The 15,271-nt window shown below is 39.9% G+C and overlaps 1 protein-coding gene across 5 annotated transcripts in view; it reads right to left on the bottom strand.

Annotated features, from left to right (window-relative positions):
• Positions 1–1,083: 1,083 nt before the first annotated feature.
• The window catches only part of IMMT (inner membrane mitochondrial protein), a 43,454-nt gene continuing 29,266 nt past the window's right edge, over positions 1,084–15,271 (bottom strand). For 3 of the 5 annotated variants that reach the window (XM_058550764.1, XM_058550762.1, XM_058550766.1), the window contains 7 exons: positions 14,173–14,308; positions 13,499–13,628; positions 8,881–8,895; positions 7,312–7,535; positions 4,487–4,618; positions 3,097–3,226; positions 1,084–2,030 (listed from right to left, as the gene is read on the bottom strand). In XM_058550764.1, coding sequence (XP_058406747.1) covers positions 1,417–2,030; positions 3,097–3,226; positions 4,487–4,618; positions 7,312–7,535; positions 8,881–8,895; positions 13,499–13,628; positions 14,173–14,308 — 1,381 coding nt within the window. In that variant the 3' untranslated portion in view covers positions 1,084–1,416. The remainder of the gene's footprint in view (positions 2,031–3,096; positions 3,227–4,486; positions 4,619–7,311; positions 7,536–8,880; positions 8,896–13,498; positions 13,629–14,172; positions 14,309–15,271) is intronic. The other 2 variants (XM_058550763.1, XM_058550765.1) reach the window with 1 other exon arrangement.

The raw sequence follows: 15,271 nt of genomic DNA, 5'->3' as shown, positions 1-15,271 counted from the left end.
CCACAGGTGCTGAGAGTGACTCTACCTGCAGAGATTAAGGACATTACACTAAGCATTTGTTCCAACCAGAGAAACTAGATGTGTTTTGTTGAATTAAAAATCCCCTTAGGAGGAACATAAGGAATGTTAACAATGTCAACTCAGGCCAAAATGGATCAATGGATCCCCAAATCAAAGAACAAAGTCAAGTGCCATGCAGACTCGAATCTAACAATGCAAATCCAGGGGCTGGCATACACCTGCAGAAATATAAAACAGAAGCTCCCTCCCCTTTTTTCATGATTTGCAGATAAGTTGCTCAGATAAAAGTGCCTCCTCAATAATCTCTGTGAACACATAAACCCCAACAAAAAATAATTTTGAAAAAAGTATTTTCATGGAGTAAAAATTAAAAGGAATTTGTTAATTGTCCTAATCTTCAGAGAAGTGAACCAAGAAACTAAGTTCTCTGGGTTTTATGGCAAGCCAGTTCAAATATACCACAAAATTATTGAATCTTTTTAAGATTCCAGGCTCACGACCCCCACCCACTTCAATGAAGAAATTCACAGACCAAGTACCAGAAAGGAGTAAGGTCAATTACCAGTATTTCAGAACTGTGAGCCGTGACCCATTTTGAGGGCTGTTGAGTTAATTTGTGGGTAGAGAACAGACCAACAGTTTTTTTAAGGCCACAGACCGGAAAACAGAAACAGTGCATCACAAGTAGAAGGGGGAAGCAGTGGTTTGAGAATGTGTATGTGCGCACACGCGCGCGCAGGCATGGGGGGGTGTCCTGTGGTAGCAATCAAAAAAGTTTTGGATACATACTATGTCTAGTGCCTTTCAATCACTAGAATGCTACACCTACAATTATAAATATATTGGCATTTTGGCTTGTACATCACTCTTCTGAGTTTGACGAGCAGGAATCAGTTCACCAGAACCTTAAAAGCCAAGAACATGCCTTGGACTTCTGGGACCCAGTTCACAGCCTGGAAACAGTGCCCAGGACTTCCTACTTTTGCTGCCCCTGTTTCTCAAGGAAATTGCCTATACACACAATAAACTAGAAATGGTACTTTTTGAAAAGGGATAAGCTACTGAGTTTTCATCTTTTTGTTTTATTCAGTTTGCTCCAAGGGCAAAATCAATAGTAATAGGGATCACAAACATTATTTTGATTGGCTCACAAGCCTGATCAGTAAAACCTGAAAAACGGAAAATGTTATTACACAAGTTGCAAGGAAAAGTACTCCTGGAGTTCACTGACATGATAGCAAGTGGAAATAACATAAATGCAACAGGTGTTAACATTTACAACAGTACTTGTAACCTGCTCGTTTCTAGACAATTCTGGGACCCTGTTGCAAACCCTCCATATATTACTGATTTCCTTTGACACAGACTATGACTTGACAAAACTCTTCCTAGACCTTACTGTTGCTGCACTTGAGTGGTTCCTATTCCTACGGCGCTGGCGTATGCTGTCAGGATTTCCACTATCTGTTTAGTTTCTAGGGTCATTCGGGCTTCCTTCAGCCAGTCTTGTGCCACTCGTCTGGACTCCCCTTTCAGCTGATTGACAAACTTTGCTGCCAGCTCCAGATCACCATGCTCAATACAATAGGAGGCATATGACAGTAATTTAAATGTGTTTATATCCTCAGGGCAGACCTCCGCTGGTGGCTTCAGTTGCTGAGGCGGGAATAGGAGCAGGGACTGCAAGTAGGAGAGGAAGTACTGGTATAAGCTATTTCTGGTTTCATCAATCATTGCTACCCTTCGGGCCAGTTTTTGGACAGCATAGAAACGGACTCTAAGGGTTTCTTCACTGTACACCCCACGGGTCAGGGACTCTGGAGGAATAGCTGCGGTTAAAGCTTGGGCAAATTCACTATCAGAACAGTTGATTTTGATGGCCTCAACTGCACTACCCAGTGGAATGGTGGGCAGATCTGCAGATGCCGTCTTCATGCTGTACTTTAATGCCTCCACAGAAAGCCAGAGTTGGTGGGCTTTTCTAGCCTCCTCTTCAGCAACTGCATGACCTATAAAAACAAAAAAAGGTAAAGAAAAACATGTTTCTCTCCATCTGACTACATGTCCTTTTCATACATCCACAGAACTGACGTACCTTCAATAAGCTAAATTCGCCCATGTGGAAGACGGGGCCCAAGAGAGCTTCTTCCAACCCCATCGCCACTTATTTCTGGCATATTCTCTCCTAGCTGGCTTATTCATATGAGGCAACAAGGCATGACGTAATTTGATGAGGACTTGCTTTTACTAAAGCCATGGAGAAAAGTGGGAGGATGTATGTGCACAAGCACGAGTCTCCCTTCCCTCTTCCTGTGACACTGAGGACAATGCATGGTATCTAACTCAGATATATTTATCTTTAAAAATGTTTGAGAAACATGACACTTAAAGCTAAAGCTTAGGCTAAGGCCATCAGAAACTTCCTGCAAAAGAATGGAAGGCTTCAAATAAACTTAATGGACTACTGGATCTTGAAATTTCATGAGTACTTAGCTTATTTTTATCTTTATCTGACAAAAAGATTCCACAACATCCCAAAGAAACCCGTTTTATCAACATTGTCAAGACATTTCCCTTTCGGCGTAGCACCTAGAGGCATCAGCATAACCACTGTCCATGTGGTGGGTGGAATCAGCCCACCAAATCACCAGCCTCCAGATAACCCTCCAGTAAGAGAACTGGAGACGGGCCAGCAGAGCCTGGAGGGTGAGCATGGGGCCACGCTGACCTTATTCTCCTCTCAGGGCACATGAAACAGAACCAAAATGTGTTTGGTAAACTGCCTCGTAAATGGTGATCTCATGTCTGTCACATAAGGAGTAAAACTTCAAGTTATTTATATTTAATTTTTAGATTGTTTTTAATTTCCCCTCATAACTTTCTCTGTCCCAAACTTATCAAATCTGGGGCTGATTTTCTAAGAAATGAATAAAATTTATTGGGGTGACTTCAGCATCTTTATGCCCTAATGTCAATGCGTGTATCCCACTATCCTTGTAACAAGAAGTTATCCAAGAAGTTGGATTGAATAAAATTATAAGATTGAATAAAATTATAAGAGGTCAATGTGCTCACTCTGAACAGCCTGTTCAATTCCTCTCAGTCTGGCATAGGCAGTGTTTATATCCAGAGTAAAGTTGTCAACTTGCTCTTGACTTAGCCGACGAAATTGTAATTCTTGTTCAGCAAGTTTCTCAGACAGGTCCTGAAATACAACAAAAATAGTGTAGAGAAAAAAATGATGCTGCCTCAGTGCACGTCACTTATCCAGACACTAAGTCTTCCAGCAACTGCTACCTCCAACAGCAAAACAGCCTTTAAAATCTCAAGACACTTGTTATGAAACTCCTATATTATGTGTAAGGCTTCAAAAATTTCCTAAAACTCATATCTGATGTATAATTTTCTACAAATTTACTGATGGAACCTAACATTAGAGGAATCAGACCAAGAGGAGAAAAAGGCTATTAAAATGAGAAAATGCCAACTTTAGAAAGTAAAATAACTGTACTGTCACCCAAACATAATAATTAGATTGAATTGTATTCAGTAGTCTCTGTTTAAGAGCTTATATATTCATTTTTCTCAAAAGAATACTCATCAAATAGAAATTAAAGTAAAATACCTTTTCATAGTGGCATAAATTTCAATTCTGTGGAAGATTTCCTTATGTGGAAAACCTCATTCCCTTCTTGTGAGACAAAACAATAAGTTAATATATTATAAATGACTTGCTGAGTAGAAACAAATTATGATTAAAGGTATCCTGATGATTTACTGTCATTTGCTGATCATTTACTTCTCTCTGGGAAGTTTCCTCAGATATAAAAATCTGAGAACTACCACATAATCCATCGGAGTTTGTGGAGATAAAGCAGGAGATACGTGTGTCAAATATTATTATGTACATGCCTGAAACCCCTGTACCAACCCTCCTTAAAGCTCTGAAGTCTCCAAATGACTAGGAAATAGATACAAAACGCATCTGATCGATAACACATAGGTACATCTTTATGTAAAAAGGAGCAGTTTTGCAAATATACAAAAGCCCCACTCCACCAAGGCTAGGTATTATTAGGAATCTTTCCCCATTATTCCAAATCCTCAGAGGAAATGACATACAAAGCACATTAAAAGGGAGAGGGGCCTGCCCGGTGGCGCAAGCGGTTAAGTGTGCGCGCTCCGCTGTGGCGGCCTGGGGTTCGCCGGTTCGGATCCCGGGTGCGCACTGACGCACCGCTTGTCAAGCCATGCTGTGGCGGCGTCCCATATAAAGTGGAGGAAGATGGGCACAGATGTTAGGCCAGGGCCAGTCTTCCTCAGCAAAAAGAGGAGGATTGGCAGATGTTAGCTCAAGGCGGATCTTCCTCACAAAAAAAAAAAAAAAAGGAAGGAAAAGACTGTTAATAATGTAAAGGGGAACAAGAGGCTGAAGGGGAGCTGGTGCTTTACAACAGGTCCTCACCTGTTCAAATTCATATTTCAGTTCCTGCTCTTGTACCCGAAGGACATCTCGTAAGTGATCAGTGTGGGCAGCAGCCTGGCGGCGAAGCTGGGTTCTCATTTCATTCTCCATGGCATCTCTGACTTCCTCTACCTGCAAGACCAAATACAATAATGATTAGTTCTCAATTCTCCACATATACTTTTTGAAAAAGAGAAAGACTAGTAATAATGATGATAGCAGCTTCCATGTCCTGAACACTTATGATGTGCCATGCCTGTCTACACATTCTTTACTTCTCATTCTTACATGAATCAGAACACTGAACATTGGATGGCAACTCAAACAAGGTCACACAGCTGTGGCAAAAACTGGATTTCAAATAGGGTCTCTCTGGCCCCCAAATTTGTGCTTCTTCCATATCACCAGGCTGCCTCCTTATAATTTCCCAAATCACACACTCCCTTGAGAATTAACAAATTCCAGATCATGGAAAAAAATAACTACAAAGACTTGGAATGAAACAGCTTCACCAAACCATCTGTGTGATCTTGGGGGAAATTATTTTCTCATTATTATCTGAATAATGCCTATTGTGAAGAACTGTTAAGAAAATTAATAAATATCTGGCAATTACTGAACACAATTTCTTCTAAACAAAGAAAACTGCTCTGAAACTGCTTACTTTAATATCAATGTAGATTTAACATGGGCCAAATCAAAACAAAATATGAAAAGCCTATCATGTCTTGCCTACAGTTAGCCATGGGTCATAGTACAAATTATTTAACGTTGATTACCTGGAATTCATGACTGTCTTTTTCTCAGAAACAATATAATTAATGAATGAATCCATTCAGTCTGTGTATAAATATTTATCAAGTGCTAGCCCTGTGCCAGACAGTGCCCACTACGTGCGTGGATGCAGTGGTGCTCAAGGCAGAGAAACTTTTTTGCTCTCACGTGGCATACTTTTCAATGGAGGAATCAGACAGTAAACAAACAAAGCAGACATCCCAGACTGTGATACTTGTCTTTAAGAAAATAAATAGGGCAGTATAAGAGAAAGCAATACAGAGACTCTAACTTACATTGAAGGGATAGGAAAAGCCTTGCTGAGAAGGTGACATTCAAGCTTAGAGCCCAGGTTTAAAGAGAGGAGCCAGGGCCAGCCCCGTGGCTTGGCGTTTAAGTGCACGCGCTCCAATGCTGGCTGCCCGGGTTCGGATCCCGGGCACGCACCAACGCGCCGCTTCTCCGGCCATGCTGGGGCCGTGTCCCACATGCAGCAGCTGGAGGGATGTGCAGCTGTGACATGCAGCTGTCTGCTGGGGCTTTGGGGAAAAAAAAGGAGGAGGACTGGCAATAGATGTTAGCTCAGAGCCAGTCTTCCTCAGCAAAAAGAGGAGGATTAGCACGGATGTTAGCTCGGGGCTGACCTTCCTCACAAAAAAAAAAAAAAAAGAGAGAGACAGAGAGAGAGGAGCCAGAACAATGTACCAGGCAGAGCAAATACGCCAGGGCAAAAGATGCAGTCAAGGCACCAAAAAAAAAAAAAAGAAAGAAGAAAAAAAACCCAGGGCACCTGGTAAATAAGGTAGGTAAGGGACACCTGCCTCACAGCAAGTAGGAATGAGATCAAGAGGGCTTTTTGGCATAGGGTAAGAATCTGGATTTTATATTAAATACAGGAGGCAGTCAGTAGAGGATTTTCAGCAGCCTAGTGGCTGACAAAAATATGTTTTACACGGACCACTTGCCTGTGTAAATAGACGTAGAAAGAAGGGTATGAAAACAAGGAACCTGTTAAGATCATACTCTGGACTAAGGTGGTGGTATTGGTGAAAGAGAAAAATGGACAGCTTTGGGATTTACTTTGGATACAGAACTGGCAGGATCTGTTAGTGGACTGGATGTGAAAGTTGATGGAGAAACAACTAAGCATGATTTTTGGCTTGAGCAACTGGGTAGATGGAGGTTTATTTACAGAGAAACAAGCTTAGGGGCTGGGAGACAGGGTGGAGAGAATCAAGAAATTTGTTTTGAATATGTTGAGTCTGAAACAACTACTGAAAATCCAGCTGGAGACATCAAGCCTGGACAGGAACCTGAAGCCAAAGCAGAGGTCAGAGCTAGCAATATTAGTGTGTCAGTGATAGTATTTAAACTTAAAAGCCACAGGACTAGATGAGAGCACGTGGAGACAGTTTAGATGGATAAAAGGTTTCAGAACCAATGCCAGGGCATGCCAGTATATTTGAGAGGCTGAGCAAAGGAGGAGGCCAAGGAGTGGCCAGCAAGGTGAGAGAAAGGCCAGAAGAGTGTGGTGTCTGGCAGTCTACGGAAGAAAGAGCTTCAAGAAGGAAAGAGTGGTCAGCTGTGTAGCTGAGAGGACAAGAAGGCAAAATAAGTAGTCAGGTTCCCAAGTCCGCCTGCAGACACCTAGTTAACACATGATGATGATGGATGAAAATCCATTCTTTACCACCACTCCTTAAAAACATGGATGGAGAAAAATATACTCAGAATCCAACCGAGATTCTTTCAGCACTGCTTTAGGGGACAGAGGCTCCACTGGGAAAGACAAGCTAGATAATCCTGGATAACAGCCAGTAGCTTGTTACTGTCTCACACTTCGGCATCTGCTCAACATAAAGGAACTCTGCCAGATCAGTCCTTCCCTAGAAGTTCTGACGAGAACAAGGGCCAAAGTTCCATTCAAGAGGTGGGTTGGCATGACTTACTTCTAGTATTTTAAAGTTGGTGACTGCTGGTATTATCTCTAGAAGTAGATAATCAAGTTAGATTCACTTTAAATATTAGGCAATTGTTTTCCTTTTTTCTACCTTTCTGTCCTGTTCAGCCTGTATCTCACTTCTGTGATGTTCTAATGCTTTTGCCACTGCAGAGTCAAATGCCCGCTTTTCTTCCAGCTTTTGTTTTTCCAAGGCTAATGCAATGTGCTGCTTCTCTGTGGCTTTCTGTTCTGCTAGCTCTCTGTTGAGCTGGTCAATGCGGCGATGTGCATGAGCAATCAGGGCGTTCAGATCATCAGTAGACAGCCTGTCAGCTACAAAGAAAGCCACATTAAAACGTTAATGATTTCACCAAAATTATACATCTACAAGGTTTGACTGATTACTTCAATTGCTTGCAATTTAATTTTGACAGCTGTAAAGAAAAGCAAAGAGTAGCTAACATTTGGAAAGATATTTAGATTATCCAGTGCAATCAGAAATTCACAGTGCATGCCCAACAACTAAGGCGTTTTCAATTCCAAGCAAAGTAATTTAGGTAGGCCTTCAAGTATATAATCAGTTCTTTTCCAGGAATCCAATTTAGTACTTTGAATCTGAACTAATTATAAATTGGCTTTATAACTCATCATAATTTTGCCTCTGAAGACAAAGCTTATATATATAATCACTTCTATATTTTCTTTCATGCATAACTACAATTAGTGATAACAGGCATCCAATTAAGATTCTTTTCTGCCAAAACTAGAATCAAATTCAAATTCTCTCAGACTTTTCCCTAAAAGAGTTTTTGTACCTTTTCTTAAACATGATATTATCTAGGATAGTGATCTGCAACCAGAACTGTCCATCAGAATCATTTCTAGAGCTTTTTAAAATACTCGTGCCCAAAGAGTCTGATTTAGGCTTAAACACTTTTTTTCCAAATCTCACACTCCAAAAGTGTTCTGATACATTACCACAGGTTAAGAATTATGGCTCTAATAGCAGAATACAGAAGGTGGGAAATACTATATGATAAATGACTCAATTCCACAATAAATACATTAAAACACAAAGTGGTGATAAGAGATTTATTGACCAAATTCAACATGTGTAACTCCTCTGGATATTGATTCAGATAAAACAACTAAAAAAATCATTCTATGAAATGATAGGGGATATTTGAACACTGAATAGCCATTTGAGGACATTATGGTATTATTACTGTTTTAGGTGTGATAATGGTATAGTGATTATGTTTTTTTAAAAACATACTGAAAGTATTTACAGGTGAAAGAACATGATATTGGGATCTGCTTCAACATAAGCTGGGGGAATAAATGAGAAAACTAGCCATGTGTTGATAATTGCTGAAGTTGGATGATGGAGCCGTAGTTCATTATAATTTTCTTCCTACTTTTTAATGTCTGAAATTGTACAAAATAAAAACTTAAAATATATATATTATCACACATCTACATGTTTCCAATCACTTGGTGAAACATATTTGTTCCTGAGAGCACACGGATGCAAAAAATATCCAAATCAGATTTATCACATGAATCTACTTTGTATTATTTAAACGGTTTATAAGAATCTCAGGCAAAACAAAAAGACTTCAGTCTTTTAAGACTCAAAACAAAAGCCTCTAAACATAAAATACTCATAATTACTCACCTAGGTCAGAAATACCTACAAAGGAAAGAAGAACAGTTTGAAAAAAAGAACATACATATTTCAGTTATTAATTATTAAATAGTAACATCCAAAAGGAAACAAAAAGGAACCAGAAAGTAGTAGTAGAAAAAGCACATTTTAATACTGGAAAGCAAAATAACAGTTTATTTCCTAAAATTTGAAAGGAAAATTAAACAATGATGTTAGAAAATAAGAGAGTTATTGATATTGAAAGTAGTTTTGGGGGCCAGCCCAGTGACGTAGTGGTTAAGTTCACATACTCTGCTTCAGCGGCCCAGGGTTCACAGGTTCGGATCCTGGGCGCGGACCTATGCACCACTTATTAAGCCATGCCGTGGCGGTGTCCCATATAAAGTGGAGGAAGATGGGCATGGATGTTAGCCCAGGGCCAATCTTCCTCAGCAAAAGAGGAGGACTGGCAACAGATGTTAGCTCAGGGCTAACCTTCCTCACAAAAAAAATAAAATAAAATAAAAAAGTAGTTTTGGTTTCCAGGGACTCATCTCTAAATATTTTTGCTAAAGCAATCAATTTAGTTTTTACATAGAAACTACAATTCTTGTTTATCCCCCCATTTGCATTAGTTCAGAGTATTTCACTAAGTCACAGTCCTGACTATTCTCAGTACCAGGCCTCTCCTAACATTTCAAATACTTAAGAAATTAATCTTTCTTCTTTGGAAATTTGAAAACAGTGCATTCACATTAAATTTGTATTTAACCTGTGCAAATTAAACTAAGAACTACGACTGCCTGATTTGACGGGAAGGAAGAAAAAAATAACATTCTGAATAGTTTGGATGATCCTGCCCACCATGATCACACGCACCACCCAGTGAGCACCTGACAGGAGGGGGAACCGCAGCCAGCCTCCTGCCCCTCAGTATGAGCTTCTTAACATCCTGGGAATGCTCCTGGATTCAACAAGTTCCAAGACAGGTACTTTTCATCCAAAATGGCTCTAAAAGTCAACTACTTAATCTGGTATTCAACCAAAGAAGCAGGGATCTGTCCCAACGTTGCAGGAAGAACTGGCAAAGATGGACAAGGTGAGAGATGTCAGTCTCAATATGGCACATACATATGGCTCTATACACTAGGCCATAAACAATAAAGGAAATGTCTGCTGGCAATATTGACAATCTACAACTTGCACCCCATTCTCCCATCCTGGCAACACTCACATGCACGCTTCCTAATGGGCTCCTCCTCCCTTCCCCCACAGTGGTATCCACTATGTGAAGATGGTGTTTATCCTTCATTTTGTTACATTTTGCATATGTATGCATCCTTAAACAATATATAGTTTAGTTTTGCATGTTCTTAAGCTTCATGTAAGTGGTATTCTACTCGATGTATTCTTCTGCAACTTTTTGCTTTTCTTAACATTTATGTTTGGAAGATGTAGTTCTGGTTCATTCATTTGCACTACCATATGTGAGGCACATTTAGCTGTTGCTGATTTTTCTGCTCTTATAAACACAGTGCTGCTAAACACTTTTATGAGTCTCCTCGAGCACCCATGTGAGTTTTCCTGAGTACACACCTAGGAGCTGAACTGCTGGACCAGGGAGTATATACGCTGTCAACTTCACTAGACGTATTATAAGCTATGGTTCAACACATCAATTGCTAAATGATTACTTCTAAGTTTCTGTCCTAGTCTTCATGTCCAGAGCCCCAGCACACACACTACGTGGCCCACAGCACTTCACCCTCAGATCCCCCCAGCAGCTTTTCACTAGCTTCCTTGCCCTTTGGCATCCCCCCACACCTTCAATCTCATATAAATGAATTATCCTCCTTATTACAATCACATCGCTCCTCTTCTCAAAAGCCCAAAAGGGGGTCCTACGCTGCCAATACAAATCAGTAAGGCAGAGAACACTGAGGCTAGTGGATGAGAATGAAATCCTGGCTCTGTCCTCAACCTTGGGCAAATTACTTAACCTCTCTCTGTGTCTCTGTTTTCTCATCTATTATATAAAATGAGCATAATAACAAAACTTACCTCATAGGGCTGTTATGAACTTTAAATAAGTTAATACACGTGAAGCACTTAGTACACAGTGCTAGACATAAAATAATGCTCAATAATGTTAGCTATTATTATCATGTGTTTGACACTGCTCAGCTATGGAGGACACAGAAAAAGTATTAGATAGATGAATACCACCAGGACATTTATAACTTAGGGAAATAAGACTAATAAGAGCAAAATAATGGATAACACAAACCATTCCCAGTTGGTATAGGTCTTAAATGAGTTCAGATTTCAAAGGTGAGGATATCTATTGAGGGCTGGGGTAAGCATGGAATAATTCACTATTTCCAGAGAAACACAAGAAATAGTGACACGGAGAGGAAAACTGTGTGGTGTGGGCAGAGGTGGAAGGGAAACTTCACCAGATGCCATTTGTACCTTTCAAATTTTCTATCATGTGTCTGTATTATCTATTTAAAAAATCAGTAAAAAATTAAATGGAGGTTATGTAAAAATAATTCAGAGATTGCACTGCAGGGGACTTGCACTTTCTACACGATACATTTCTGTAATGCCAGGTTTCTCAACCTTGGTGCTACTGACATTCTAGACCAGATAATTCTTTGTTGTGAGGGGCTCTTCTGTGCAGTGTAGGATGTTTAGCAGCATCTCTGGCCCGTACTCACTAGATGCCAGTAGCAGCCCCCCAACGAATGTGGCAAACAAAAATGTCTCCAGACACTGCCACATGTCCTCTGGGGGGCAAAAATGCCCCGAGTTGAGAATGACTGCTTTAATGTTTTCACGTTTTACAATGGGCATTTTCAAAAGAATTTTTAAAAATTAAAAAACTTCAGAGGCTGGCGTGGAAAAGTTAGCAGGATTTAGCCTAGTGGGAAGACCAAAGACAAATATTTTAGATGAGAAAATACAAATTCCTAGGGATGGCACTCATAACTAACTCTCCACAACCAAAGCCTGCCCTGCTCTTTTAACCTTATTTTATCTAACCTAGACTCCCTACTATCTATCAATGTCACATGTATGCCAAAGAGTTTACATGTAATGGATAGAGATAAACAACAAAAACACAAAAACCAGTGAATAAGAATTTCAAAAGGATAAATAAGGTAATGTGGTAGAGTGATTGTGGAAGATGGTCAGGAAAGGTCTCTGGGGTGATAACATTTGTTTCAGTTGTAACCTCAAGGAAGCCCAGCCCTTGGGAAACTCTGATGAGGGAAATGGTGCAGATGTGGCTTAACTATAAAGCCCGCTCAAGAACAGACTGTCCACACTGCCTGCCCTTTTTGCTAGCTGCTTATCAGATTAAACAACAATGTGCAAACAAAATTCACTGTTCCCGGTCTGAACTTGGCGTGTTTATTTCTCTACTTTATCCTCTATTATAAATCCTGCTTTTATTATTATTAATTTTTTGATAAAAGTCTGATATCTCCCTCTTAAGTGAGTCGACTGCATTCAAAAAACTAACTAAATGTCTGAGTTATTTTTTGACAGCTTTGACTCAACCTCTTGCCATTAAATCTCCCTGGTTGGCCATTATTACCTTAGTTCCTTAGACCAGCCATGGTTCCATGATGCAACTTGACACCTTCAGGCCAGCAAGGCCTATAACACCAGTGCTTCAAATCCCACCTGATGCTGTTTCTAACAGACGCTGGTATGTAAAAAGTATTTGATTTTGTTGAGACTGGTAACCTCTGTAATTCTTCCTACTCTCACAGGACTTCAGGGAAATGCACTATTCTCTGCAGTTACACTGTGTAATTACTTACCCATCAAAGTTCCCTGCAGTCTGAGCTATTTGCAAGTCAAGAGCCACACAGCTGGTTTCCTTGTCACTAGTGTCCCTAGGTGAGTTTTCAACCAGTGTTGTCACAGAGCAGTCATAAGGTGTGCCTTAAGTAATTTATTACAAATATTTTTTTTGTTGTTTGTTTTTTGTTGTTGTTCTTGTTTTTGGTGAGGAAGATTAGCCCTGAGCTAGCATCTGTTGCCAGTCCTCCTCTTTTTGTTGAAGACTGGCCCTGGGCTAACATCTGTGCCCATCTTCCTCTATTTTATGTGGGACGCTGCCACAGCATGGCTTGATAAGTGGCGCATAGGTCTGTGTCCAGGATCCAAACCTGCAAGCCCTGGGCTGCTGAAGCAGATGGCGCACACTTAACCAATATGCCACTGGGCCGGCCCCCAGAAATATTTTTAAAGTACCAAAGGTTTTGAATAATTTTACATATATGTAATTAATATTCTATTAGATCCAAGGTTACAATGTCACTCTCACTCACTTGGATTCCAAAAATTTTTTTTTTGAGTAGCAGAGACTAGAATGGAATCACGGATTATGGAATTAAACACTGGCTGGAACTTGTGTCTACCATGGCTAAAACCATGGACGTATTGTCACAGGTGTGTCACCTGTCACAGCTGTGACTGAAATAAAATGTTGAAAACACTGTACTGTACACCAAATGAGAAACACATGCCAGATGGGTTTGGACTAGATGAATGGAGTTGAAGCAAGTTTAGATTAGTTGATAAGGTGTTAAAAAACGAAAAAAGAAAAGTACCAACATTCATTCGTACTTACTCATCCCTTTCCACCCAGGCAAGACTTCTGGAGTTATACTGTCCAGTTCTCGTTTAAAGTCATCCCGGGCTTGGACGACCAGCTCATGATACTGAGAGACAACCTTAGCTTCAGACTGAGCTGCTTGGACCTGAACAAACACAAGGGGTATGTGGATAAAGTGAACAAAGAATACCATAAACATTCCAAAAAACAGAAGTTATGTTCATTACTTATTTATATTTGGTTGGGATCGTATAACCAATAAATCGAGAGAAATCTAAAACCCAGAAAAAAGAACATAAACCTTGTCCTGGTTTCCTTCTAATTCTATTCAAATAACACAGACAAGCCCTTGCCCATCTTACCATGCCCCTGTCCCTCTTTCTCTGGGTCACAGAAAACTACCCATAGAGATCGCACAATTGCAGACACAAGATCTGCTACAAAATGGCAATTTTCCTAAGTGGCAATAACCATGACCAAAAATGTTACCTATTATAAAAGGTATCAATGATACTGAACACTCTGTGTCCAAGATAAATTTTTAAAATTAGTAACAGCTAATATTCTTTGCAGGGGAAAAGGGAGAGAGATGGTAGGAATTTCATTGTTTTCCTAAATTCTTAAAATCCTTTGACTAAAGGATTATATTTAAAAATAAAAAATATTTGTAAAAGACCTAAGAAACACACCTTTTGGACCACGTTATCCAGATCAACTATCATGTTGTGAAGTTTCCCCTCTGCAGCAGTTATATGAGATTTGGCCCCAGCAATCTCTTCTTTCTTTGCATTTTCAATTATACTTTTCATCTTCTCTAACTCTTCTCTGAAAACCAATAAAACAAAACAAAGATTTAGTATTATCCCTTGTCAACTTTATTAAAGAGTTTGAAGTCAATACAACATATAATTGTTAAAAGTCTACAAAATAAATATAATTTGAAAAAAAATTACTCAATGCTTTTTCATAGTCAATAGGCAGAAAAGCTTTCTTCACCAACAACTGAAAACACCTTGGTCAGAAGCTAGATTAACTACAGAGAATCAGCGAGGTAGCATGGTGTGCAGCAAAAGACACAGGCTTCAGAACCAGGTAGGCCTGGATCCAGCTCCAGATCAGTCTCTTCTCTGCTGCACACCCTTGTATAGGGATTAGAGGTAATTCACAAGAAATACCTGGCACAGTGCCTGCCACATCGAGAGCACTCAATAAATGGCAGCTTTTGCAAGGATGAGGCTGACTCCCCTGCCAATGAGAGAGTTAAGGAAGGCAAAAGCAAGGGAGGAGACCAAAGAGCTCACTGAGCGAACAGCTCGGTCTTAGGGAGCCGTCACAAGACTGTTCCACAGGTCAGATGGATTATGGTCTATCAAAACCACAAAACAGATCTCAGAGCCCTGACTCATGGCCTAGTGATATGAGCATGTCTTAAATCTCCTAAGACATATGCTGGCTTTATTAGAAGGCTTCTCTTTCTCTATCAGTAACAAATATTTTGTTAAGAAAGACAACAAAATTTTGAATGAAATATAACGATTCCATAATGGTGATGAAAACCTTTATTGAAATGTAGGTTTCTATCGTCAGAGGTTGATCTGTCCTTGGTTTGCTTGCTTGATCCTAGTTTTAGACAACTTCCAGGAAGCAAGGTCGAGGTGGCATAAAACTAGACTGATAAATACTAACTACTTTGGTAGTTAAGGCAAAGAGATTGTGGCATACTTTCTAAATTCTGATAAAACAGTTCAAACCATTCCAGAAAAATCTTGAAATTATGGCAGAATCTCA

This window comes from Diceros bicornis, chromosome 12 (assembly GCF_020826845.1).
Source record: "Diceros bicornis minor isolate mBicDic1 chromosome 12, mDicBic1.mat.cur, whole genome shotgun sequence".
Taxonomy (NCBI): Eukaryota; Metazoa; Chordata; class Mammalia; order Perissodactyla; family Rhinocerotidae; genus Diceros; species Diceros bicornis.
This window is presented reverse-complemented; position numbering and strand designations above follow the sequence as displayed.